Source organism: Chanodichthys erythropterus, chromosome 11 (assembly GCF_024489055.1).
Source record: "Chanodichthys erythropterus isolate Z2021 chromosome 11, ASM2448905v1, whole genome shotgun sequence".
Taxonomy (NCBI): domain Eukaryota; kingdom Metazoa; phylum Chordata; class Actinopteri; order Cypriniformes; family Xenocyprididae; genus Chanodichthys; species Chanodichthys erythropterus.
In genome coordinates, this window is record NC_090231.1 from 1712856 (window position 1) to 1740535 (window position 27680).

The 27680-nt window shown below is 36.1% G+C and overlaps 1 protein-coding gene across 1 annotated transcript; it reads left to right on the forward strand.

Annotated features, from left to right (window-relative positions):
- The first annotated feature begins 1368 nt into the window (after window positions 1-1368).
- On the forward strand, window positions 1369-27245 carry dctn1a (dynactin 1a). Its single transcript, XM_067400898.1, has 27 exons — window positions 1369-1513; window positions 5347-5598; window positions 7497-7578; window positions 7668-7699; window positions 11187-11339; window positions 11525-11722; window positions 14123-14327; window positions 14402-14480; window positions 14556-14715; window positions 15188-15292; window positions 15484-15675; window positions 16943-17059; window positions 17140-17292; window positions 17421-17581; window positions 18696-18864; window positions 18962-19030; window positions 20284-20496; window positions 20585-20746; window positions 20826-20957; window positions 21036-21161; window positions 21491-21633; window positions 21713-21876; window positions 22967-23097; window positions 23173-23353; window positions 26080-26153; window positions 26229-26318; window positions 26394-27245. Exons 2-27 carry the CDS (start codon window positions 5371-5373, stop codon window positions 26529-26531), a joined length of 3657 nt encoding a protein of 1218 aa, XP_067256999.1. The 5' UTR covers window positions 1369-1513; window positions 5347-5370; the 3' UTR covers window positions 26532-27245.
- The last annotated feature ends 435 nt before the right edge of the window (window positions 27246-27680 follow it).

The following is a 27680-nucleotide window of genomic DNA, read 5'->3' on the forward strand; positions in this document are numbered from 1 at the left end:
ATATAATAAAATATAATTAGTGTTACTACTGTAAATCTATATTAAATATTATGGGAACTCCTTCAATGCTTTCAGAATCTTTACTTTTTAAAATAATTTTATTTGTGTATTTTTTAAAGACATTTTTATATTAACATATTTTAATGACAGTATATTTATTGAAAAAAAAAATATATATTTTTTTTTATCAAAATAAACAAAAAAAAGTACAAACTTTGCTAAAGTGATAATTTTTTGAACAAGTATTATCCTAGATATTATTATTATTGAACATTATTTTAGCTTCAAAAGAAGTATCAATATCTTTTGCCCCATGCCGGCAATACATTTAATAGACTTTTAAACAAAATTAACCACTTTTATGATATATTTTCACACAAAATCTGTTGCTTCATCAATGTTCAATACAAACATGTATATATTTTCTGCAATCATACACTTTGAGAGTAGTGAAAAGCACTTTTGTTTTCTTAAAGTGTGCCTTTAGCCTCGCTGTACCCTAAATAAGTCATCGTTATAACATAACATTTCGAAATGATGTAATAAAAAGTCTTAATTATGAAATAGCAAGTCATGATTTCGACATTTATCTCAAAAAATAGTTTTTAATCTCATAATCATGATCTCTGTCATAATTGTTGTCGTTTTGTCTCAGAATTATATGACTAAAGTTTGACTTTTTATCTCATAGTTTAGTAAACCATAATTATGACTTATTATAAGATTTTTATCTTCCATATTATACGCTTAAAATCATTGAAAACACAATAAACGGACATCTGACAGGATTCTTTTCGCGCGCTTTCTCTCCATTCAAACTTCAATCGCAGTATAAAAGATTATTTATTTGCAAACATGGTTAGATGCATTAGAAAGTTTCTTACTTTAAAGTTGATGATGATGATGTTGGTGATTTTGTTCATTCGTTGTAATCCAGTTTTCGATAAGAAAATTAGCACCTTTGTAGTGAAAGAAGCAATAACATGACTCGAGGCTGTAGGGAGCAGCGCCCTCTGTTGACCAAAACAGCGCACAACGTATTTGTTTTTTCCAGTTGTAAAAAAAAAGCGAATAAAGCAAAGGAAACTCATTTAAAAATATTTAATAGTATATACCCATCAAATGACAAGACACCAGTTTAATTTAGAAGCAAATGCCTGTATTTTCGTGAATTTTCGTGAAAATGCCTGTGTATTTCGTGGTACAACAACAATAAAAATGTATAAAAGCCACTTAAATGTCCTAATTGAAGGCATAATACTGAAACCGGGCCTTCATATTTTAAATTAAGATCGGCTACGTGGCCGGAGAGCAGAGTCATCAGGCCAATCAGCAGCGTCGCTGAGCACCACGTGATCCAATCAGGAAGTGACCCCGAGTGCCTACGGTGTCCGGTGAGCGGTCCTCTGCTGTGTTGCTTTCATTGTGAACGACCACTTCCAGCATCCAAACATTGAAAAACGGGAGTTCGGTCGTTTTGTGCAGCTGTCAATCACAGAGCTCTTGTCTTCAGGTAAGCGCGTGGTTTTTCCGCTCGTCTCCCTGACAACAGAGGAAACACTGGCGCGAGACCGAGCCTACCTGAGATAATCGACAAAACGCACACACACGAACACATTCGCCCACAAACTAAGACTTCAACATGTGTAATGAGTTTACATTAAATGCTATCGACTCTTTTCAGCGTCTGAGCGATAAAAACATGTTTTCTTCAACCCTAACCGGTTAGCATCACAGCTAATGCTAAACAACAATTGACTGACAGTTGGGTGTCGCTGACTAACTGTTAGTGTTATCATGGTGGTTTCTGTGTTATGTTGATGTTGTCACTCAATATTCATGATTTTTAAAAATACATCTGGATTTCATCTAATGTTTAGATACTTTTCAACGCTTTAATGTGCACATCTGTACATACATCTTCTGTATACTTAATCTGGATCTATATTAGTTAAGTAACGTTATTTATTTTAATTCTGCTTATTTAATATATGGGTGAGTCTGCAGAATTGGTTCAGAGTCAGAGTTGGAAACGTCTTGGAAAAAAAAAAAAGTCTTTTACCACAAATTTTGTATGTATGAAAATTGTATAATATCCAAGCTACACATTTATAGTAATTGTGCAGTTAATTCTCATATTGAATTTTCAGAAAGTTTTGGAATATTTTTCATCTTCCTAAATTTGTCACCACCGAAACACAATAATAAATAATTTAATAAGAAGGGTTACATTGACCTATTCAGATTTTTTACACATCGTAAATATATTTTTTGCTATTTTATTTTAAAAAAAATTCACAGGTAAATAAATAACAATTACAATTTTAACAATATTTCATGTGTAATTTATGAGATTTGTTGTATTTTGAATCCAATCTTTATTTGTAAAAGTCATAGTTTATCAAACTGATTTCAAAGTGAAGGATTCATTAGTTTGAACCAAACACTATAATAACATCTGAGTTGATCATTCAATATACTTTATTTTTGACAAAACATCCATGTTTCGGTCGTGACTGCACAGTTTCAGTAGTGACAGTAATGTGCTGGTAGTGTCCACATCACATGACCGGATTTAACTCGCATACTAAAACATATTAAAAATACTAATGATCTGCAGAACTGTACTAAAACTGTGTTTATTTCCCCAAATAAATGATTTTATGTTCCTTTTTGTCACTACCAAAACAATGATGTCACTACCGAAACAGTCATGACCGAAACAAGTTTCGGTAGAGACAATTTTAGACATTTTTGAGCCACTCAGAGATGATAATCAGCACATGGTTATCTAGCACAGTTCTGAAAACTACATTTTATGGAATAAACACCCAAAAAAGTGTGGTTAACTGCAGAAAAATGTGTTTGTTAGTGACGTTCCTTAAAGTTACACACAGATTTTCAGACTTCTGAACACATTTAACTCAGAACGATGATCTGCTGTGAAAGAGGCTGTGAGAGGAGGAACACAGGAATATTTCCTGAAGTGTGTTAAAATCAGTCTCCGATCAATGTTTTGGTAGTGACGAACATGAGGGACACTTTTTACATAAAGTTTCATGATCTAAAAATGAAATATAAAATAAATATATTTTTGTTTAACTTAAATTTTTTTAAAAAAATCAAATATATATATTTTAAAAAAACAAAAATGGAAAAAATTGCAAAATTATTTCAATATCATATTAAGTTGAAATTTAGCGAATTTAGGGACAGACTCCTCCCTATTGAAAGTACCCAATAAATGATGATTTTATATATATTAATCTTACTGATGTTTTAAATATTATTGTGGGATTCAATAGATAATAGAAGGATCTTAGTAAACATCTAACATTTGAATACTTAAATGATTTTAAATGTGTTTTTGGTTGTTGGACGGCAGTTTGCACCAATTCTGTAGAATGCCCCCCCCCCCCACACACACACACACACACACGTTTGTTCACAGCAGATGTGGTTCAGATTGAAGATCAGTCCCATCATGCTTTTGCCGTTGGCATGTGTCCGGTCATATGACAGTGTATCCAGTGCACTCAGTAGTCGACACTCGGTTCTTGCCGCAGATGCCAAAGCTTTTGCTCTTGAACATCCAGAGAAATTAAATGAACACAGCAAGGAGGAATTCATGCACTCCTCGCGTGAGTAAACTTATGGAAAATCAATGGACTTAAATTTAATCACTAATTTATGAATCAGCTTGTTTTAAACACAAACTCAGATTTCACCTTTTAATTTGTTTTTTCCCACTGGTTCTTTATTCGTCATGTTATTAACATGTCATTTTTATGATTTTGCTGACTGTTAAATACATTATAATTGATAAATGGAGCTCACCGTCTGCATAACATGTTGTTGTCGCTGTCGTTTCTTCATGCGTGTCGAGTTTGAGCTGTTGATTTTAGGAAAGCTGAAGACACTTGATCACGTGACCGTTATTATTCAATAACAAAATGAAAGTGAAGCATTGTGGTCCAGTCGAGCTGAAGCTCAGTCGTTGAATTCTCCTCCTCACCTGTTCGTCCTCGGCGCTCGTCCAGCAGGTTTGGAGAACGGAGCCGCTCGTGTGATTGCGAGGATCATGTGATTCTGGTGATCCGCTCACTGCTCGTTGTCTTCTCAACAGAGATCTGTTTGTTTCCTGAAGCACATGATGTTCCTGCAGCTTCATCTGAAAACAAAACATCAGACGTGTTAATTTAGCAGAACAATATAAAGATGCACATCTGAAGAGATTATATAGAGTCCAGTGAAAGTCTGAGGCCCTAAATATGAATAATAATAATACAAATCCAATAATAATAAACTGAAATCACCAACAGTGTCACTTTAGTATCACTGAGATACTATTATAGTTTTTATTAATGTTTTTTTTTCTGTGTTCATTTTAGTAATGTTGTGTTTTTGCTATTTTTATTACTTTTTTAAAAAAATATGTAGTTTTTAATAATTCCTTAGTCATTATAGTGCATCAAGCTAAATAAATGAAAATTTAGATTCAATAATTTATATTAATTCAGGTTAAGTTTATTTTGTTTAAATTTTAGGTATGGTTTTAGTTTTTTTGCCATTTTATTATTATTTTTAAATATATATATATAGTTTTTTTTTTTTTTCAATTATTTTAGTTTAGTTATTTTAGTGCATGAAGCTAAACTTGAGTTTGTTTTTTTACATTTTATTTTATTTCAGTTGATGTTTATTTTGTGTCAAGTAGCTAAAAAAAAATATGGTTTAGTTTTAGTTAACCGTAAGATCCCTGATTGCCACTAATATGGCATATTATTGTTTTATAGAAATGCACATTTGACATGTAGAGCATTCATTTTGATTTGACATGCAGATTAATATGTTTACTGATATTAAAATAACAATAAATACCAGTTCATATCAAGAACGATAATCATATTAGCGTCACACCAGCAGACAATATTGTTTTGTTTATTCTCAGTTTTGTCGTCTGTCTCTTTAAATGCTCGAGGATGGATTCTGATTGGCTGTCAATGTTTTTATTGTTCATCAGTTGGAAAAAAATTAATCTGAAAGTGAATTTTAATGATATTTGTGCTCTTGAACTCTGCTATTCTTCTATATTTTAGAGTCATTTTTAAAAAAATACTTTTCTATTTGGGATTTTATATCTTTATCGTTATAGTTATCGGCCTGTTATACGATCTGTAAATGTTAGGGATGCATCGATACCACTTTTTCTAGAATGAGTCTGTTACCGATACTTTTATTTTTAGTACTTGCCGATACTGTATTTTCATTGCATTTTTAGTTTTTAAAAGTATTGGCCAGATAAACCAAAAGATTCTCATGTTGTCTGTTATGTGTGTGTGTCAGCTGGCGAGCGGTGCGGTCGGCAGGATGAGTTCAGACGGAGGCGGGCGGCCGGTGAAGGTGGGCTCTCTGGTGGAGGTCATCGGGAAGGGGCAGCGCGGGACGGTGGCGTACATCGGCGCCACCCTGTTCGCCTCGGGAAAATGGGTGGGTGTGATCCTGGACGAGCCCAAGGGCAAGAACGATGGGACGGTGCAGGGAAAACGTTACTTCACCTGTGAGGAGAATCATGGGATATTTGTCAGACAGTCTCAGGTAAGAATCACAGATGTGTAAATTAGATTATATAGCATATTTGAAACTGTATTTTGGTGTCTGTAAAGCTGCTGAAGTGAAGAAAAACTCATTTAAAGATTGTAATTGGAATCTACAGACGCAAATAGACAAAGGAGTGTCTATTTACAGTAAGTGCAAATAGCGTATCGTGTTGGCAAATGCTATTTACGCTAGCTCCGCCCACCAATGTCTGGTTGTTTAAAAAACACACAGAATTAAACGTCTTCAGTGGCGCAGCACTAGTGAGTAAGGCTCGCAGTCCCACTTTTAACACAATCAACGCGGGTTTGAATCCACCTTTTGCTGATCTCGCATTTATTTTCAATAAAAATAATGTTCTAAAATTGGAAAAAATTGCGAACGAGAGTTTAATAATATTAAAGTTGTTTGTTGGGTAGGGTTAGGGGAAGGTGTAGGGAGGGTTTTTATTCTCCCAGTAAAGCAGCATCCATTTAATATTTTTAATAAATATAATAATTTACACTGATAATATTGCATTCTATTCATGTACAAAAATACTGAGCTGCAAATAGTATCTGCCAATATATAGTGTAGATAGCATCTAATTACTATTTACTCTCATTGCAAAGAACTGATACTTTTACATGCCGTAAATATTAGGGCTGGGTAAAAAATATAGATTTCTCAATTTTAATCGATTCTCATTTTTACGAACCGATATTGATTCTTAAATCCCAAGAATCGATTAGTCTGATGAATGAGCAGAATATGTAGCGCCTCCCATCCAATAAATCGCAATAATCTTTGTGCTTTGTTACTTTTGATATGAAGCAAAGTCTCAGATTTCAAATGACGTCCATCTTATTATGAGATTCAAAAAGTAAATACCGTTTTGGCGCTGTTTAATGTGGCGTGACGGATCGCTTTAGCGCCTCAGTTAAAGAGAAGCATGTGATCATCCTCTCCTCCGCTTTAATACCAGTTACAGCACAATAAACATGAACATCTGAAGGTATGTTAAAATATACAGTACAACTTACTGAAATCCGTATCATGTCTCGTGTAATCGCGCAATCAGTGCTTCAACCTCGGAAAGACGTCAATAAAACAGTAACAATGTCACGTGACGTCACATTTACCTCAGAAAAACATATTCAGTGAACTCTAGAAAGCATCATTCTGATAAATATAGCCATGCACCGTTACATATTCATTATAATTTTTAATATTATTCAATATTTAATGCATGTTTGAATAAATCAGTTATGACAGCCGCGATTTAAATGTTTATAATTGAATTGGAGTAGAAATAGGATTATGTAAGTCTAAACTTTATTTATTATAAAAAACATCATTGAGTGTAATTTAAGTGTTTGTATATAAATAAGTTTATTTTAACCTTCAATATTATTATAGTAGTACCAACTGACTTAAATGTGTAGTTTTTCTCCTCTAGAAAATGTGGCATATACTGTAACTGATCCAAAATAATCGATATCAAATCACAATCGTAATCGAATGGAATTGAAAGCATGTGAATAGAAATCGAATCGTGAAAATTGTCAATACCCAGCCCTAGTAAATAGAATCTATCGCTAAGAAAATATACAATTTTAGTGTTAATAGCTGCTGCCAATAGATAAAGTGTAATAAAATAAACACCTAAGTGTATTTCAGATGTTTTCTTTCTAGTCTGATAATAGCCCAAAATTGACCAGTGCATGAAAACGCTTGGTTTCGCTTGTGGTGTCTTCCTTAATAAGCACATCCATAAAGTCCAAAAGGACAAAACATCAAGGCTTTTAAGTCCTGTAAACGTGGCTTTGGGGAAGAAGCTCTTGTTTCTCACAGGAAGCTGGTCAAGCGGTGAGAATCCACATAGATGAAGCTAGTTAACGCATCTCTTTGCTCTCCAGATTCAGCTCATGGATGAAGGAGGCAGTTCTGCTACGTCTCCAGAAACGCCGGACTCAGGTGTGGCCAAACTGCTCAAGAAAGGTGAGATTCTCCATCAGATTCATGCTGTCAGATGATCTGTGCTGTTTAAATCAAATAATGATCGATTGTTTTTCTGTGCAATATTACAGAAGTCCAGGAGACACCCAAATCTGTTAAACAGGTATGAATCAGTGTTATTTATATACTATTATATATATTTTATTCATATTTTGGAATTGGCTTTTATTTTTAGACTTTGTATTTTTATTCATATTTAGGTTTAATTTTTTATTTCAGTTTTAGTTTTTTTTTATTTATTTTATTTCATGTTAATAATTGTTGTGCTTCAACTTAAACTAGAAAGAACATCAATAATGTTGTCTTTGTAATATAAAATAACTAAAATAAGTTTTTCATCCAATAAATTATTTCAGCTTAATTTAATTTAACAGAAATGTTGTAAATGTTCCAGTTAATGATGATAACCCTGGTTTGAATGTGTGCCAGCTTTCCTCTGCTGCGTTCAGTTCATTCTCTGTCAAAGATATTGAAAGAATAAGGAAATATTGAAAATAAGGAATGTTGAACTGTGTTTGCTAACATGATGAAAAGACTCCAACAGCAAAGAAGGTACATGAGTATTTTGTGGGTTCACTTCATGTGTCCGAACACAACATTTCACACACTATGTTTGCTTTCACTCTTTATTTGAAGTCTTTTGGCTTTTGTTTTAGTGGTATTTCTGTTCTATGGTGTAAAATTGCAGTTTCCATTCCGACGTCTCACAGAAACACCCACACACCAAGTGTTTGCATGATCTCACGCATATCGCATATCATCTTACTGGTTTATATCGTTTTCCATGTCACCACAGTCTGGGAAAGGTCTCATTTGAATATCACACACCTGACGCGTCACATGACGGCGTTCAGAGGGACAACAACATGATGAACTCAACATGATGAAACGCTCTCAGACTGAGCTGCACCAGCCTAAACATGGATTAAATCAGCATTATCATGAAGGTTATAATCACAGATTAAAGTTTAATCACTAAATTCTTCAATTAAAAAACTTCCTGGCATAATTGAATCCTTTTTGGTGCAGTGAAGGCTGTCGTTGTTGCTTTCATATTGTAAAGTGAGGAACGATTATTTCAATTTGAACTTTACAATACTTAAGAGACCCAAAAGACAAATAAAAAGCACATAAAACCATCATTGCACAGAAGGTTCCTCATGTTGAAGTGTCTTCTGTTGTTGTGGGATGATGTTGATTAATTTCCTGATGCTGTTTTAGGGAAAAGCTCTTGTTTCTGCAGATCCTCAGTGTTTGTTCCTCCATCCTTTCATGCAGTATTTAAATCTCTTTCCTGCTCGTCTTCTCTTTGCAATCCCTTCAACTTTGCCCTGTCTCTGTATTTCCCTGTGTATGTGTGTTTTCTGCTCCTCCCTCAGCCTCCTATGCGCCGTAGTACCAAGGTGAGCAACAAAGCATTCTGGGAAATGTCTGGTCTGATATAGGGCTTTGTTCGGAATGGAATACTATTTTAATGGATGATATGACTGAATTAAACATGCAACTTTATGAAGTCCAAACATACTAGTGTTTCAAACGTTGCACACCTCAATTGTCTGGTGAGATTTCCCATCATCACTGGTGTTCTGTATTCCCATCCGAACTCAGCCTCCGTCTCATTTATCTGCTGCTGATTACACTAGATTATTACACCTTCACTCCACTGAAATAGTCCATTTACACTCATTTAGATCAGTAATATTATCGTTATTTGACTGCACTGACGCAGATGAGAACAGAATTTGAGCTCAATAATGACACTGTTGTCTTCTGAATTGAGTTTGTGATGATGATAATGATCTTTAATGTATGAAGCGCTGTAGAAGTGAACGTGAGTATTCGCCATTTAAAGGGTTAGTTCACCCAAAAATTTAATTTCTGTAATTCGTAAGACCTTTGTTAATCTTCAGAACACAAATTAAGATATTTTTGATGAAATCCGATGGCTCAGTCCACAGCCAGCAATGACATTTGCTCTCTCAAGATCCATTAATGTACTAAAAACATATTTAAATCAGTTCATGTGAGTACAGTGGTTCAATATTAATATTATAAAGCCACGAGAATATTTTTGGTGCGCCAAAAAAAACAAAATAACGACTTATTTAGTGATGGCCGATTTCAAAACACTGCTTCAGATGAATCTTTTGTGTCGAATCATGATTCGGATCGCGCGTCAAACTGCTGAAATCACGTGACTTTGGCGCTCTGAACTGCTGATTTGACACACTGATTCATTATGCTCCGAATCTTCCTGAAGCAGTGTTTTGAAATCGGCCATCACTAAATAAGTCGCTATTTTGTTTTTTTTGGCGCACCAAAAATATTCTCGTCACTTTATAATATTAATATTGAACCACTGTACTCACATGAACTGATTTAAATATGTTTTTAGTACATTAATGGATCTTGAGAGAGGAAATGTCATTGTTCAGGCCTCACTGAGCCATCGGATTCCATCAAAAATATCTTAATTTGTGTTCTGAAGAATAACAGAGGTCTTACGGGTGTGGAACGAAATGAGGGTATTGTGTAATTAATGACATTATTTTCATTTTTGGGTGAACTAACCCTTTAATGCTGGAGTCAGCTGGTCTGTGTGTGGAGACAGTGACGGAGCGTCAGGTTAATTGCGCTGTTGTTTGTTGTGCGTGACAGTGGATCACACCGGGCCGTCTGTCCAGCTCCAGCTCCCTGCCCTCTCTCATCATGGTATGTCCCAGATCACAGAGGTGCTGGACAATCACACGTCACTGGCCCAGTTTACACTGACAGCACTGAGTACAGGTGTTAACCCAGACTAAAGCATGCGGTCCTGAGTAGAGTCAAAACAGCTTTTACACTTACATATAGCTTCAAAAGATGATGGTTGTGCCGTTGAAAAGTTCGCAATTAAAGTCGTCATTAAACCGAAGTCTTCTCTATTGTGCCGTATATCTCAGTGAAACGCTTCTCAAACAAGAACAAATTATTTGATTTTGTCTGTGGGGAATTGATTGGATGGTTTGCCATTGGTGGATCTCATGTGAGTGACAGGTTGCCCCGCCCTCATCATCAGAGAAGAGCAGAGATGCTGCAAAAGGGAGATATTCTGATTCAAGATTATGAGGAACATGAGTTTAACACAATAATGATGATGCGCACCGATAAATCATTAATAATAAACACTGATATTCCATGAAAAATGAAGAGTGGTTAGTTTTGATTTCACAGTGACTTTGATCATCTAAATGGGGAATTCACCGCTGGCAAGATGGGATTTTTGATAAAACTTGTCTGTCTGTGCAGTAAAAACATGATTCTGTTTCTGAAATTGGTGCTACATGATGTTAATTACCACTGTGACCATCAGATGGCGGCAGAGGACAAGTTATTGGCTCATATTAGCCGTTTTCTGTAGTCACATCATCTGATCTCTTCACTCAAGTCAGGTGTGAGCTGGGCCAGTGACATCACTGCTGTCAGGGGTTTGGTGAGCACTGCGTGTGGGGTCAGAGGTCACGGGTCCGGTAGATACGACAAGACAAGTGCCGCTTGTGAATCATTGAGATTGTCCACTTGCTGAAATAACTGTGTGTGTTCGTCCTCAGGCTGGTCGGCCCTCTGTTGGAGGTTCAGTGCTTTCTGAATCCGTGTTGGTGGAGAATGAGTCCACATCATCTTCCCAGATGGCACTGGGAGCTCCTGTTGTACCGCAGCCCAGTGCCGCCCCGAGCGCCCCGCCTCCTGCGACCCCTAGCAAGGTGAGCGACCTTTGACCTTGCCATTTTACGTCATATTGGCATGAATGAACTGCCAAAGAAACGGTACAAACAAGAATTAGTACCACCGGTGGATTATTTCAGAGATGTGTTTGAAGGCCTCCTCTTCTGTTTCAGTGAAGGATGTGATGTAGCAGGAGCCTGTGTTTGTCTCTGTCTGTCTGCAGGAGGAGGAGTCTCTCCGAGCTCAAGTCAAGGACCTGGAGGAGAAGCTGGAGACGCTGCGGATGAAGCGCTCGGAGGATAAAGCCAAACTCAAGGAGATGGAGAAGCACAAGATCCAGCTGGAGCAGCTGCAGGAGTGGAAGAACAAGATGCAGGAGCAGCAGAACGAGCTGCAGAAGCAGCTGAAGGAGGCCAAGAAGGTGCCGGATCAGTCTCTCACACACACACACACACACACACACTGATGTGTTCATGCTCAGTTAGTGCCGTTCACTCCAGGCATTGCCCTCTTCAGTGTTCATTAGGAAGTTTTGTTGTAATGTGCATTTGGGAACACCAAACACAAACATGTCCAACACTGATTACAGTAGTTCACATGTGCCACGTAAATTTCTACAGATAAGTGTCTGCAAACCTGTTTCCTGCCAAAATAAAAGCCTGAGGGTTTAAATCTTGCAAAGGAAAGAAATTAATTGTTAATTATTATATAAACCAAAGCAATCAGGACAGTAGAGTAATACAAATATGTGTGTATGTTGTATAAAATAATAATACTAATTATTTTTGTTGTTGATATTATGAACAACAACAATATAAAGGTATTTTATAATTATGATAATATTTAGAGGAATATAGTGTTAAATATTGAGATATAATGGTTTATTATTATAATTATGATCATATTTAGAGGAATATAGTGTTCATTTTTGAGATATAATTGTTTATTATTATAATTATGATCATATTTAGAGGAATATAGTGTTAAATATTGAGATATAATGTTTTATTATTATAATTATGATAATATTTAGAGGGATATAGTGTTAATTTTTGAGATAATGGCACATTATTATAATTATAATATTTAGAGGACTTTATTGTTAACTATTTAGATATAATGGTTTATTATTATAATTATAATTAGAGGAATATAGTGTTAAATATTGAGATATAATGGTATATTATTATAATTATGAATATATTTAGAGGAATATAGTGTTAAATTTGAGATATAATGGCGTATTATAATTATGATAATATTTAGAGGAATATAGTGTTAAATATTAGGATATAATGGCGTATTATTATAATTATGATAATATTTAGAGGAATATAGTGTTAAATATTGGGATATAATGGCGTATTATTATAATTATGATAATATTTAGAGGAATATAGTGTTAAATATTGGGATATAATGGCGTATTATTATAATTATGATAATATTTAGAGGAATATAGTGTTAAATATTGGGATATAATGGCGTATTATTATAATTATGATCATATTTAGAGGAATATAGTGTTAAATATTAGGATATAATGGTGTATTATTATAATTATGATCATATTTAGAGGAATATAGTGTTAAATATTGAGATATAATGGCGTATTATTATAATGATGATCATATTTAGAGGAATTATTGTTTATTATTGAGATATAATGGCGTATTATTATAATTATGATAATATTTAGAGGAATATAGTGTTAAATATTGGGATATAATGGCGTATTATTATAATTATGATCATATTTAGAGGAATATAGTGTTAAATATTAGGTTATAATGGTGTATTATTATAATTATGATCATATTTTGAGGAATATAGTGTTAAATATTGAGATATAATGGCGTATTATTATAATGATGATCATATTTAGAGGAATTATTGTTTATTATTGAGATATAATGGTGTATAATTATAATTATGATAATATTTAGAGGAATATAGTGTTAAATATTAGGATATAATGGCGTATTATTATAATTATGATAATATTTAGAGGAATTATTGTTTATTATTGAGATATAATGGTGTATAATTATAATTATGATAATATTTAGAGGAATATGGTGTTAAATATTGGGATATAATGGCGTATTATTATAATTACGATAATATTTAGAGGAATATAGTGTTAAATATTGGGATATAATGACATAATTATAATATTTAGAGGGAAATAATGTTCATTATTAAGATTCAATGGCATGTTTTTGTAATTATGATAATATTTAGAGGAATATAGTGTTAAATATTGGGATATAATGAAATAATTATAATATTTAGAGGGAAATAATGTTCATTATTAAGATTCAATGGCATGTTATTGTAATTATGATAATATTTAGAGGAATATAGTGTTAAATATTGGGATATAATGACATAATTATAATATTTAGAGGGAAATAATGTTCATTATTAAGATTCAATGGCATGTTGTTGTAATTATGATAATATTTAGAGGAATATAGTGTTAAATATTGGGATATAATGGCATATTATTATAATTATGATAATATTTAGAGGAAAATAATGTTCATTATTGGGATATAATGACATTATAATTAGGATCATAATTAGAGGGTTATAATGTTCATTGTTGGGATATATTGACATAATTATAATATTTAGAGGGAAATAATGTTCATTATTAAGATTCAATGGCATGTTATTATAATTATGATAATATTTAGAAGGATTAGGTGATTAGACTTTTTTTATTGCTCTAAACTGTGAGTATCCTGTGAATGTAGTTCAGTTCAGAGTCTGACAGAGACGTGTTCATGTTTCTGCTCCTGGTCTGTGATGGCAGGAGGCGCGCGAGGCTCTGGAGGCCAAAGACCGCTACATGGAGGAGATGGCAGACACGGCGGACGCCATCGAGATGGCCACGCTGGACAAAGAGATGGCGGAGGAGCGGGCCGAGTCTCTGCAGCAGGAGGTGGAGAGCCTGAAGGAGAAGGTTGAGGAGCTGACCATGGACCTGGAGATCCTCAAGCACGAGATCGAGGAGAAGGGTACGAACGCACTCACATGTGTCGCCGCACAGACGCCTGAGACCGGCGTGACGTCTGTCTGTGTCTCGTTTCAGGCTCAGACGGGGCGGCGTCCAGTTACCATGTCAAACAGCTGGAGGAGCAGAACAGCCGTCTGAAGGAAGCTCTGGTCAGGTAAAACACTATAATAAACTGCATTTGCTTCATGTCCGTGTTTTTGAGCTTTCCTCAGTATCTGCATGTGTTCAGGATGAGGGATCTGTCGTCATCGGAGAAGCAGGAGCACGTGAAGCTTCAGAAACAGATGGAGAAGAAGAACTCTGAGCTGGAGACACTGAGAGCACAGAAGGAGAAACTGCAGGAGGAGATGAAACAGGCTGAAGACACAATCGATGAGCTCAAAGAACAGGTTCGTTCAAGAAACATGCGTGTTCAGCATCACAAAAATCCCTCCTGACGTCGCTGTGCTGTTGATTCACTCCTTTGAATTGATTGAATGTTATAAGCATTTAGATACTATAACGGATTATGTAATTTTTTTTTTTTTTTTTTTACAGCATCTATTAACCTTTGTTGATGTTAGTTAATAAAAATACAAATAATTGTTATGTTAGTTGACAGTGCATTATTTAAGATGCACCCTTTGACTTTAGTAATGTATTAGTAAATGTAGAAATGAACAGTAACTGAGTTTAATAAATGCAGTGGAAGTATTCTTTATCGTTAGTTCATGTTAATGAGTGTATAATAAGTAATGATAATACACTGTAAAATGAGTCGGCAAATATACTAGCCAAATAATAAATCATTAAAGGGGTAAATATTTATGAATTCAGTTGATTAGACACCTCATCCTCTTCATGGTGTGTGTGTGTGTGCAGGTGGACGCTGCTCTGGGAGCTGAGGAGATGGTCGAGACACTGACGGAGAGAAATTTAGACCTGGAAGAGAAAGTGCGAGAGCTGAGAGAGACCGTCAGTGACCTGGTGAGCAGCACTACTTTACTGTCATTGAGATTACGACACAAAAATGAAGGCAGCATAATGACAGCGCCTTAATAAACACCTTCTTTTGGCCAGAATTATGTTGGGCATTGTCAGAAATATTGATTGTAAGCACAATTTATTTCTAACAGCAAATAGTATAAAAGAAGAGTGTTGTCTGACTCATTTCTCAGGAAGCGATAAACGAGATGAACGACGAGCTGCAGGAGAACTCGCGCGAGACGGAGCTGGAGCTGCGTGAGCAGCTGGATCTGGCCGGAGCTCGAGTCCGAGAGGCCCAGAAGAGAGTGGAGGCGGCGCAGGAGACTGTGGCCGACTATCAGCAAACCATCAGCAAATACAGAGAGCTCACCACTCACCTGCAGGTCAGCAAGACGCACAGCTGAAACTGGCCCATGATGCTGTTACAAAGCCTCCTAATGTTGTTTAGAGTCTCATGCAACAGGTTTACATGCGTTCATGCATTTAATTTGCTCATAATATCTATTGCAACATCAGCATCCGAAATGCTTCGATCAAGGATTCAGTCTCTCTGATTGGTCAGATGGCCCAGTCAGCTGTGATTAGTCAGAAACCAAGCGCTCATTATCATATCTGAATCTCAGCACTTAATACTCTATATATACACACACACATGCATACATACATTCATACTGTATACTGTACAGTCCAAAAGTTTGGAACCACTAAGATTTTTAATGTTTTTAAAAGAAGTTTCGTCTGCTCACCAAGGCTACATTTATTTAATTAAAAATACAGTAAAAACAGTAATATTGCGAAATATTATTACAATTTAAAATAACTGTGTACTATTTGAATATATTTGACAAAGTAATTTATTCCTGTGATCAAAGCTGAATTTTCAGCATCGTTACTCCAGTCTTCAGTGTCACATAATCCTTCAGAAATCATTCTAATATGATGATCTGCTGCTCAAGAAACATTTATGATTATTTTCAGTGTTGAAAACAGTTATGTACCTTTTTTTTTCAGGATTCCTTGATGAATAGAAAGTTCAAAAGAACAGCATTTATCTGAAATACAAAGCTTCTGTAGCATTATACACTACCGTTCAAAAGTTTGGGGTCAGTAAGAATTTTTATTTTTATTTTTTTGAAAATAAATTAAAGAAATTAATACTTTTATTCAGCAAGGATGCATTAAATCAATCAGAAGTGGCAGTAAAGACATTTATAATGTAACAAAAGATTAGATTTCAGATAAACACTGTTCTTTTGAACTTTCTATTCATCAAATAATCCTGAAAATAAATATTCTACACAAATATTTTGTACAATTGTACACATTAAATGTTTCTTGAGCAGCAGATCAGCATATCAGAATGATTTCTGAAGGATCATGTGACACTGAAGACTGGAGGAATGATGCTGAAAATTCAGCTTTGCATCACAGGAATAAATTACTTTGTCAAATATATTCAAATAGAAAACAGTTATTTTAAATTGTAATAATATTTCACAATATTACTGCTTTTTACTGTATTTTTAATTAAATAAATGTAGCCTTGGTGAGCAGACGAAACTTCTTTTAAAAACATTAAAAATCTTAGTGGTTCCAAACTTTTGGACTGTACTGTATGTAAAGTTTGGCTTTTCTCCTCTGCATAAACAGGAAGTGAACCGAGAGCTGACCAGTCAGCAGAGCAGCACAGCCGAACAGCTGCAGCAGCCGACGGCCGAACTCTTCGACTTCAAGATCAAGTTTGCGGAGACCAAAGCTTATGCTAAGGTACCGTTATCCTGCGTTTCCACCTGAACCATTAAACGCACCGCGATCGGAGCTACAGGTGTGTGTTTGTGTGTGTTTAGGCCATCGAGATGGAGCTCCGCAAGATGGAGGTGAATCAAGCCAACCGTCAGGTGTCTCTGCTGACGTCGTTCATGCCGGAGTCGTTCCTGAGACACGGAGGAGATCACGACTGCATCCTCGTGCTGCTCCTGATACCCAGACTCATCTGTAAGGTAACAGATCGACTCCTCCACGAGGCCACTGTGGAAGCTCAAACACGCTCCCTGTTCTTCATTGAGTGTTTCAGATGCGCTGGTTTGTCGATGTGTGTAATGAAGGCTGTTCCTGTGGTGTGTCGCAGGCGGAGCTGATCAGTAAGCAGGCGCAGGAGAAGTTCGATCTGACCGGCGGTTCTGTGGAGCGTTCTGGACTCCGCGGCGCCGCAGGAGAGCAGCTGAGCTTCGCGTCGGGTCTGGTGTACTCTCTGACCCTGCTGCAGGCCACGCTGCATAAATACGAGCTGTACGTGTCCGTCACCACCGCATGTCATACAATCAGCTGTCAAGCGATTAAAAATCTAATTAAATACATGATTTGCAGATTAATTAATCTAATTTGATCGCACAACACATTTGGCTGAGAAATTACACCCAAAAGATCATTTAAAGTCCTTATTGTGTTAAATGAGAAAAGCATCAAATAGACATTACAAAGTTAGCTTTAGAAATGGCGATGTAACGATCACTCAACTCACGATATGATTTTCTCACGATATGAAATGAGATTCAAATGAGAAAGTGTCGTTTTATTATTTCTCAGACAAAATGCTGCATATTTCTTTGTGAAATAGAAATATCTTTGTAACAAAACTAAATTGAAATTTTAGAAAAAAATAAATGAAAAAAAAAAATAATACAAATCTCTTCATATGAGTACATGAACAAGATGTTTATTTGCTTTATTACAGGCTGAACTATCTGTAGCCATTTAAAATGAGAGTCATCCACTGCATTTTAATAATGCTGCATACATGCAGTTTTTAATTTAAATTAGATTGTATACTTCTTAACATTTGAAGCAAAAACAGAATGTTCAGACTTTAGCTTTGTGAAATAAGCCCCATAAAACTTGAAACGCAGAGGACAAAGTTGAGAACGCAAATTCACTGTCTGACAGCAGGTGGCGCTTATTTCTTACAGTATTTATTATTCTCTGGTAAGGTTATTTAATAAAAATACAAATCACTGTTAGTTCATATCAGCTCAGGTCTATTAAACAATATTAACAACTTTTATTAGCAATTAATAAATTGACATTTGATAATCAGCAGTGCTTTGATCTGAAGAGCTGCTGTGCAGCCAAAATTATGTACCTGTTATCACTGTAAACCTGCTTTGACACAATCTGCATTGTAAAAAGCGCTATATAAATAAAGGTGACTTGACTTGACTTAAATGCTTATTGTAAAGTGTCACCTATAATAATATATCAATGAAATCCAGAATATTTTTGGCTGAATGTGGCATAAATGTTTGATTTTCAGCCGAAGGAGAGGTTTAGAAACAGAGTTGATATAGTCAAGGTTTATTTCCGGTGTTTGTTCAGTCAGATTGAGTGTTTGTGCTCTGTCCGTCAGCGCTCTGAACCAGTGTGGCGTGGAGGTGTACAAGCGCATGGGGACGCTGTACTCGGAGATGAGCGTTCACGAGCGCTCGCTGGACTTCCTCATCGACCTGCTTCATAAAGACCAGCTGGATGAGACGGTGCAGGTGGAGCCGCTCACCAAAGCCATCAAATACTACCAGGTGCGCACACACACACACACACACACACACACACACATAATGACAGTAATACAGCAGTGGAGTGTGTGTGTTCAGTGCTGAATGTTTGTTCTTGCAGCAACTGTACAGCGTTCACCTGTCCGAACAGCCGGAGGACTGCACCATACAGCTGGCCGACCACATCAAGGTACATCACCCACATCATGTGACTCATTAGGAGAGTCGTTCGCACGTCAGTCGCTCTAGTTTTTGTTTCTGTTCATTTTGTATCCTGTCCATATGTACAGGAACACACACCAGCTGAAATAAATACTCAAATAATGATTTATTTATATACTATTCATTTTTAGCAATTTAATGTAGTAAAGTTTTATATTCCCAGTTTTCATTTAATTAATTAATTTATTTTTAATAATCCCACCAGTGTCATCTTTGTATCATTAATGTTCTATTATAGTTAATTTGTTCATATTTTGAATTAGATTTTATATTTATATATTTTTATATTATTTTAATTTTAAGGTTTTAATAATTTTGTGTTTTTGTAATTTTATTCGTTTTTTTTTTTTTTTTTTTTTTTTTTTAGTTTTAGTTTATTTGGTATTAGTTATTTTAGTACTTTAACTACTTTTCAGTTTTCATTTTCATTTTATTTTAATTTGTCGTGTTTTTATTTAAATATTGCTGTTTGGGTTTTTATTTCAGTTTTATTTTTTATTTATTTCGATTTAGTAATTTTATTGTCAGTGTTATTTAATGCCCTTTTTATTAATATTTTGAATTAGATTTTATTTTCATATTTTCAGTTTTCATTTTAATTTCTTTAGTTTAATTTTTAGTAATTTTATGTGCTTTTTTGTCATTTTTATTAGTTTTTGTGTTTTTGTTTTTTTAAGTATTGCAATTTAGGTACACATTTTCATTTTTTTTTTTTATAGTCTTATGTACTTTTTTGTCATTTTTATTTAAATTTTGTCAGTTTTAATTTTTATTTTTTTATATATTGCTGTTTAGGTTTAATTTATTTTTATTTCAGTTTTAGTTTTATTTCAGATTTGGTTTTTATTTATTTCCAGTTAGTAATTTTAGTGCCAGTGTTATTTTAGTATCTCTGATGTACTCTTTTAGTTTTTAGTTTAACAATAATAATAATTTAGATTTTTTAATATTATCATTTTAAAACTTTAGTAATTTTGTGTTTTATCATAAATATGTCTATATAGTCCTTATTCATTTTTATTTTAGCTTTAGTTTTATTTATTTTATTCAAGTTAAAGTTTTAGTAATCAATAATAATCACCCTGTTCAGTGCTTCAACTTTAACCCTGATATCTATATTTTATTTCAGTAATAGTTTTAGTTTCATTAATGATATCAGTGCAGGTTTCTGAATCGCACACAGCTGCAGTCAGTCTCATGATCAGTTGTGTTGTTCTGTAGTTCACCCAGAGCGCTCTGGACTGCATGGGGTCAGAGGTCGGCCGTCTGCGGGCGTTCCTGCAGGCGGGACAGGAAGGGGCGGAGCTTTCAGTGCTCCTGAAGGACCTGGACACTTCCTGCGGGGACATTCGGCAGTTCTGCAAGAAGATCCGCAGGAGGATGCCTGGGACGGATGCTCCTGGAATACCGGCCGCGCTCACCTTCCTGCCTCAGGTGCAGAAATACAAACATCATTACTGAAAGTTTTCAGCATCTCAGAGCGGCTGGATCACATGCTTCTCGTTATGACTGTGTGTTGTAGGTGGGCGAGACGCTGGCGGACTGCAGGAAGCAGCTGACGCGTGTGGTGGCCGTGCTGCAGGAAGTGGCGGCCGCCGGCGCTCAGATGATCGCGCCGCTGCCGGAGCCGGAGGGACTGACGGCTCTGAAACTGGAGGATGTGACGTTCACAGCAGTGGAGCAGGTACACGACGCCACACACATCATCTCACGCTCGTCGCTCCGCTCCGCCGCTCTCAGTGACGGTCTGTGTGTGTCCACAGGTCTACGGCGCACACGGTCTGAACCCGTACGAGTGTCTGCGTCAGTCCTGCAGCGCCGTCATCGCCACCATGAACAAGATGGCCACCGCCATGCAGGAGGGAGAGTACGACGCCGAGAGGCCTCAGCGTCCGGTACACACACACACACACACACACACAGTAATGATACGTCAAGGTCTGGTCTCATCTGCGGTGTGTGTGTCTGTCCAGCGCCCTCCAGTGGAGATCCGCGCGTCGGCTGTGAGAGCGGAGATGACAGACGCCGAGGGTTTGGGAAATAAACTGGAGGATCGAGAGACCGTCATCAAAGAGCTGAAAAAATCCCTCAAAATCAAGGTCAGGAATCAGAAAACAACAATATACACGAGAAAAACTCAAATGTAGTATAATAATCTTAAGTGCTTAAACTTTTATACCATAATGTGAACTATTATCACTCGAGATGAATTGTTTTAATTCACTTACTCAAAATTTGTGTAAATACTGCGATAATATTGTTACTGTAAATTCTTTTGGCCACAATAATTGTGTAGTGAGAGTCTGATATCATAACAGCCCTAAAAAAATGGGATTTTAAATTACAAAGTACATGTGTGTGAACAAAAATTAAATATATGACTATAGTATATATGTGAAGAAGCTGGTGTGTGTTTCGTCTGCTTCAGGGCGAGGAGTTGAGCGAGGCGAACGTTCGTCTGAGTTTGCTGGAGAAAAAGCTGGACACGTCCACGAAAGACGCCGACGAGCGCGTGGAGAAGATCCAGACCAAACTAGACGACGCTCTGAGTCTGCTGAAGAAGAAGGAGAAGTGAGAGGGTCACATGTTTACATTCTCTCTCGTGAAACTGTTAAAGGCATCACATCTGATTCTTCCCGTCTTTCTGCAGAGAGTTTGAGGAGACGATGGACGCGTTACAGGCAGATATCGATCAGCTGGAGGCAGAGAAGGCGGAGTTAAAACAGAGGATCAACAACCAATCACGAGCCGGAGAAGGTTTCCGTGGGCCGCAAGCGTCTGGCATCGCCTCTATCGTCACAGGAGCCACCGCAGGTGTGAACACACATATTCCCATCCTTCCCTCCATCCATCCGCACCGGCATTGGTCTGAACAATTCAGAACAATTGAAACAGAAAAAAAAATAAAAATAGATAAAATAAAATGGAATTTGGGGGGAAAATAAAACAGAGTTGAAGCTAATATCCTCTTATTGGCCCTACAGTTGAATAAATTAACACATATTATACAGACACGTCATATTTAATGATATCAGATGATTTGTTCATTTTGTTTAATAAATTACACTTTCAACAAAGCGTTTTCAATCTGTAATATAGAGTAAAAGCTGTTTTTATGCATGTTTTTGTTGCATTTACCCCGTTCTGACCAGCAGGTGGCGTTTCGAGTGCTGTAAAACAGTGAATCATTTTGTTGGTTCAGTTGATTCAAATTTTTTAAAAGCTTTATTTCTTGCATCATATACGAGATTAATCAGATATATAAATGTAATATTGCAACTTCTGCAAACCTCTCAAACATGAAAATGATCTTTTTTACAGACAGTTTTACTGACAGTGTTCCCTTTTTTGTCTACATTTTTGTAGATATCGCAATAATATTGTTTCAGTTCATTCTTTTGGCCGCAATAATCATGTAGTGAAAGTCTGACAAAAAAAAAAAAGTGTATTTTTATACATCTGCGAATTAAATTAAAACATTACATACAATATTTATGATTATATATTATATTGATTCAAAGTTTAGAAAAGCTTTGTTTCTCCTGTCACTCATCTGAGCGTCTGTGTTTATTTTAGTTTTTATTTTAGTTTTATAGATATTTTGAATAAGCTTTTATTTTGTTTCATTTTCATGTTTATTTTTGTTACATATTTAATCATTTCATTATGTGCTTTTGTTATTTTATTAGTTTTTCATTTAAAAAAATGCTTTTTAAGTTTAATTTAGTTATTTTTTAGTGTTCATTTAATTTTATTTAATAATTTTTAGTGCTTCAACTTAAGCTCATTTCAGCGTATTTGTAATGTTTGTAATTTTCATTTAGTTTAAGTTATATTTCAGCATTATTTCAGTGTTTGTAATAGTTTGAGTCGCCGATGACGACGCTGGTTGGGTGTGTTTCAGGGGGCGTGCCTGCAGGTGTGGGCGGAGTCTCCGGAGCGGTTCAGGTCGTGGATTCTCCTCTGCTCAAGCAGCAGATCGACGTGCAGCGACTCGCCATCAAACAGCTGAAGAGCGAAAACTACAGACTGAAGGTCAGTTTAATCCTCCATCACCGAATGAACACACTCGTGTGTTTTCACTTCATGACCTCTGACCTCCGCCCACAGGCCGAGAAGATGCGCGCGCAGCTGTCGTCGCTGCCGCCGCTGCAGGTGCCGAACATGACGGGTGTGATGGGAGAGGGGGCGGCGTCGGGGTCGCTGTACCGCCGGACGGACCTGCTGCTGGGGAACCTGCTGAAGATGAGCGCCGGACTGAGAGTGGTGGACATCAGCGGCAAGAGCACAGGTCAGAGGTCATGCAAAACAAACAACGCCAGGAACTGTTACGCTACATCCAGAATATAGTTTCCTCTGGCACCACCAGCTTTGTTGTTTTAGCAATGTTTTAATGACCATCCGTATTTATTTGTTGGTCTTTATTACAATACAAACAGAAATATGTACACAAAATGTAAAAAAAAAATGTTTTTAACAAAATTGCTTCTTTAAGCAAAACTCAGTATTTAGTGTGACCTCCTGTCACATGCCTCTGGACTTCCATTTTCTCAAAAATGAAACTTAGATTTTGAAAGTTTTCTTGGCCTTCCAGATCTTTTCTGTTTAATTTATGTTTAACAGAAGGAAACGTTTCCTGCTGTTGCTCAAGTGTAAGAGGAAGTCACTAAATACTTGCCACTTTAGTTTTTTTTCTTCTGATTTTGTTTCCATTTTTAATTCTGCATACATTATATATTTTCTAATAAAGAGACTGAGAAATAATTATATATGAAGAGTTCAGATGCAAAAGCCTCTAAGTGCCCTCTGAAATTTTCTTCTAAAATTAGCATTTTTATCAAGCTTGCATGTTTAGGTTCAGTAAGGTTCACTTTAATGTCAATTAATAGGTCCTTTTCATTGCCATTAAAGTGAAATAACTGAACAAACATGTAAGCTTGATAAAAATGCTCATTTTAGAAGAAAAGTTCAGAGGGCACTTAGAGGCTTTTGCATCTGAACTCTTCATATGGTCATTATGCCATCCTTAAAACAACATCTAATGGTGGCCTAAGACTTTTGCATAGTACTGTGTGTGTATGTGTATGTGTATATATATATATATATATATATGAAGAGTTCATTTGCAAAAACCGATAAACGCCATTTTTAAAAAAAATGAACTAAGTGTTGTGCATTATTCTCCATATATAGCACGTTCTGTACCCTAAATCCATTTTGTCAGAAGAGCCGGTTTTGTCCACTTTCAGGCATCGCAAGTTCACGTTTTACAGCAGAAGCCGACAAGCGCCCTTGTTGTTTGTGTACAGAAACCGATAAGTCCGTTTTAGCGAATCAGCGCGCAGTATTCAGGTCAGGTGACAAGGCTTCTAGTCACTTCAAAAAGACATGCTAGCTGAGGGAAGTTTTATCAAAGCTCACTAAAAGTGATCGAGGATTTATGATTTCGACTCCTGTAAGTCCTTGTACACCATACACGACTTACATGCTGAAAAATTGGTTGTCCTTTTGTGTGTGTGTGTGTGTGTGCGCGCGCGCGCACATGCGTGTGTGTGTGAGTGCGTGTGTGTGTACTTGTGTGCCGATCTGTGTGTGTGTGTTTGAGAGAGAGAGAGAGAGAGAGCGAGAGAGAGGGCGTGCGTGTGTGTGCCGATCTGTTTGTGTGTGTGTGTGTGTGTGTGTGTGTGTGCGCGCGCGCGCGTGGGTGGGTGGGTGTGTGTGTGCGTTTGTGTGCACATGTGTGTTTGAGAGTGTTTTAAATGCAATTACTTGGGTTTTGTTTAACTATGAAACATGAAATGTGGAGTTATCTGCTTTTGCCAAAAAAACGACTGTTGGAGTTATCTGCTTTTGCTAAAAAACAAACTTTTAATATATATATAAAACATACTTTCACTGAATTTTAATTTTTTAATTTACCTGTATTTTTTAGAGTTATCTTTACTTAATCAAAACAGCCCAACTGCAGTTTGATTGTTATTACTTGGAATGCACAATAAAAAAAACATGATTTGTGAGAATTCATAAGAATGGAGTTATCTGTTTTTGCAAATAAACTCTTCATATATATATATATATATATATATATATATATATATATATATATATATATATATATATATATATTATATACACATATATAAGATTTAAGATTATAAGGGATATAAAGGTTGGTAAGATTGTTTAGTGTTTTTAAAGAAGATCAAAAATACAGTAAAACACTAATTATTACAGTATTTGTAATATTGAAATTTTAAAATAACAGTTTTCTATGGAAGCCCATTTCCACACCTAATGAAAAAAAAGATTTGGTAAATCATTACTGACATATGAAGTCATAATTATGACAAATTAAGTCTGAATAATTAGACATGGTGCAGTGTGTTTAAAAACATATTTTTATGTTTGAAAAATATGTAAAAAATCTAATACAAAATTTGTCAGACTTTTTTCTACATCTACATATTTCTACATTGAAGAAGAGCAATCAAGTAGATTTTTAAAAATTGCTCAATGGGAAAAAAAATTTCTGAAGGAGTTAAAAAATCAATATTATGAAGTGAAAAATCTAAATTATGAAAATTATCAAAGTTTTAATTTACCAAAGCATGATTTGTTTTGTCTTATGTGCCATAAATGAGCTTCTATAATTTTCTGTGAATATATAATAAAGTGTAATTTATTCCTGTGATCAAAGCTGAATTTTCAGCATCATTACTCCAGTCTTCAGTGTCACATGATCCTTCAGAAATCATTCTAATATGATGATCTGCTGCTCAAGAAACATTTATGATTTGTTATCCATGTTGGAAACAGTTGAATCTGTGATACATTTTATTTCTCAGGATTCTTTGCTGAATATAAAGTTCAAAAGAACAGAATTTATTTGAAACAGTAAAGACATTTATAATGTTACAAAAGCTTCTGTCACATGTCCTTGATGAATAAAAGTATTAATTTCTTCTCGCTGACCGCTCGTGTTTGAACAGTACTGACCGTGTGTGTGTGTGTGTGCAGCGAGTGCGAGCGCTCAGCTACTGGAACAGACGGCCAGACTGAAGTCTCTGAGCGACGCGCTGGATAAACTGAAGGTCAGCTGATCAAGTGTCATCATCACTCACAGGCCGTGTGTTTGTTTCAGCGCACTGATCATGTGTCTGTTTCAGGCTGAAGTGTCGCAGCACGTCGTGTCGCAGCAGCCCGGCGCTCGTGTGCCGTCCGACTTCGCCACGTTCCCCTCGGCTTCTTTCGTCAAGGTCAGAGTGCACACGCACACGACACACATCTGTACAAGATCAGAGCGTGTTAATAACCTGATGTTTGTGTCTCAGGCCAAAGAGGAGCAGAAGGGCGGCTCGGTGCTGGTGGGGAAGGTGATGATCCCCTGCGCCCGCGGTCAGGAGCAGATGCACTGCCTCGTCCTGTCCCAGCAGCAGCTGCAGCGCGTGCACCGCCTCCTCATGACATAAACACTCACACGCCTCGTCCCGCCGGCTCAGGAACCAGTCAGACCAAATCCGCTCATCTTCTGAGCGTAGATCTCAAAAAGCCATTCAACTCTCAGACGGATCGTTCGCCACACTATCGACTCTCATTGCGTTTCTTCTTTTGTTTAAAACAATAACAGCATATGGGTTTGAAAAGACACGCTTTTCCATTAAGGGTCAAAAAAGTAATAGTTATTTTTTCTCGTAAGTTTATAACTTGGTTAAAATGTAGTTTTATTTAGTCTGTTTGTTTGGAAACTGGTCTCACATTTCACATCATGAAGCATCGTCAGTTTTTGATTTGGTGAAGGAGGTTAAATATTACTAACACTAGCGAAGCTCACCTAAAATGCACCGCTGTAGGAAATCAATGAATATATGGTAGTTTTGCTCACTCGTATATTAGCGCTTCGTTAGACTCGAAGGACCAACTCAATCAAGAGATCCACGACTATCACAGAAACCATCTGAATGACACTCATGATTTATGCAAGACAGAAGCACAAACGTGTTTTCAGTCACTGTTTCTTATATTGAACACCTTCTGATCTCTATAAGAAGATCTCTGGTTGATTTACATTTATTTACTTGGATTCGTTGGTTCAGTGTTTTAATAGTTTATGCGTTTGACATGTTTCTCAGTGGAGATGACTGCAATAAAGATGGGAAAAATTTATTTTAGTGTTTGACTTATTTTTAACTTTTTTTCCCACCAGCGGTTTTTAAAAAAGTTTCCATTTCCATTATTTTCACAAAACATTCATCATGAAATTCATTGCACCAAGAATATTTTGTTGTGTGTTTGCAATATATCAAAAGATATGCTTTGAAAAAAATGTTTTTGAATGCGGGTACGTTTCATTAAAGCGGATCTATAATGCTCCTTTCACAAGATGTAATATCAGTCTCTGGTGTCTCCAGAATGTTTCAGCTCAAAATCCCCCACAGATCATTTATTATAGCTTGTCAAATTTGCCTCATTTGGGTGTGAGCAAAAACACAGCGTTTTTGTGTGTGTCCCTTTAAATGCAAATGACCTTTCCAGAAGAGGGCGGAGCTTTAACAGCTCAACAACAACAAAGCTGGAGAATCTCACGCAGAGTAACGGTGTTCAGCTTTAACAACACTCTA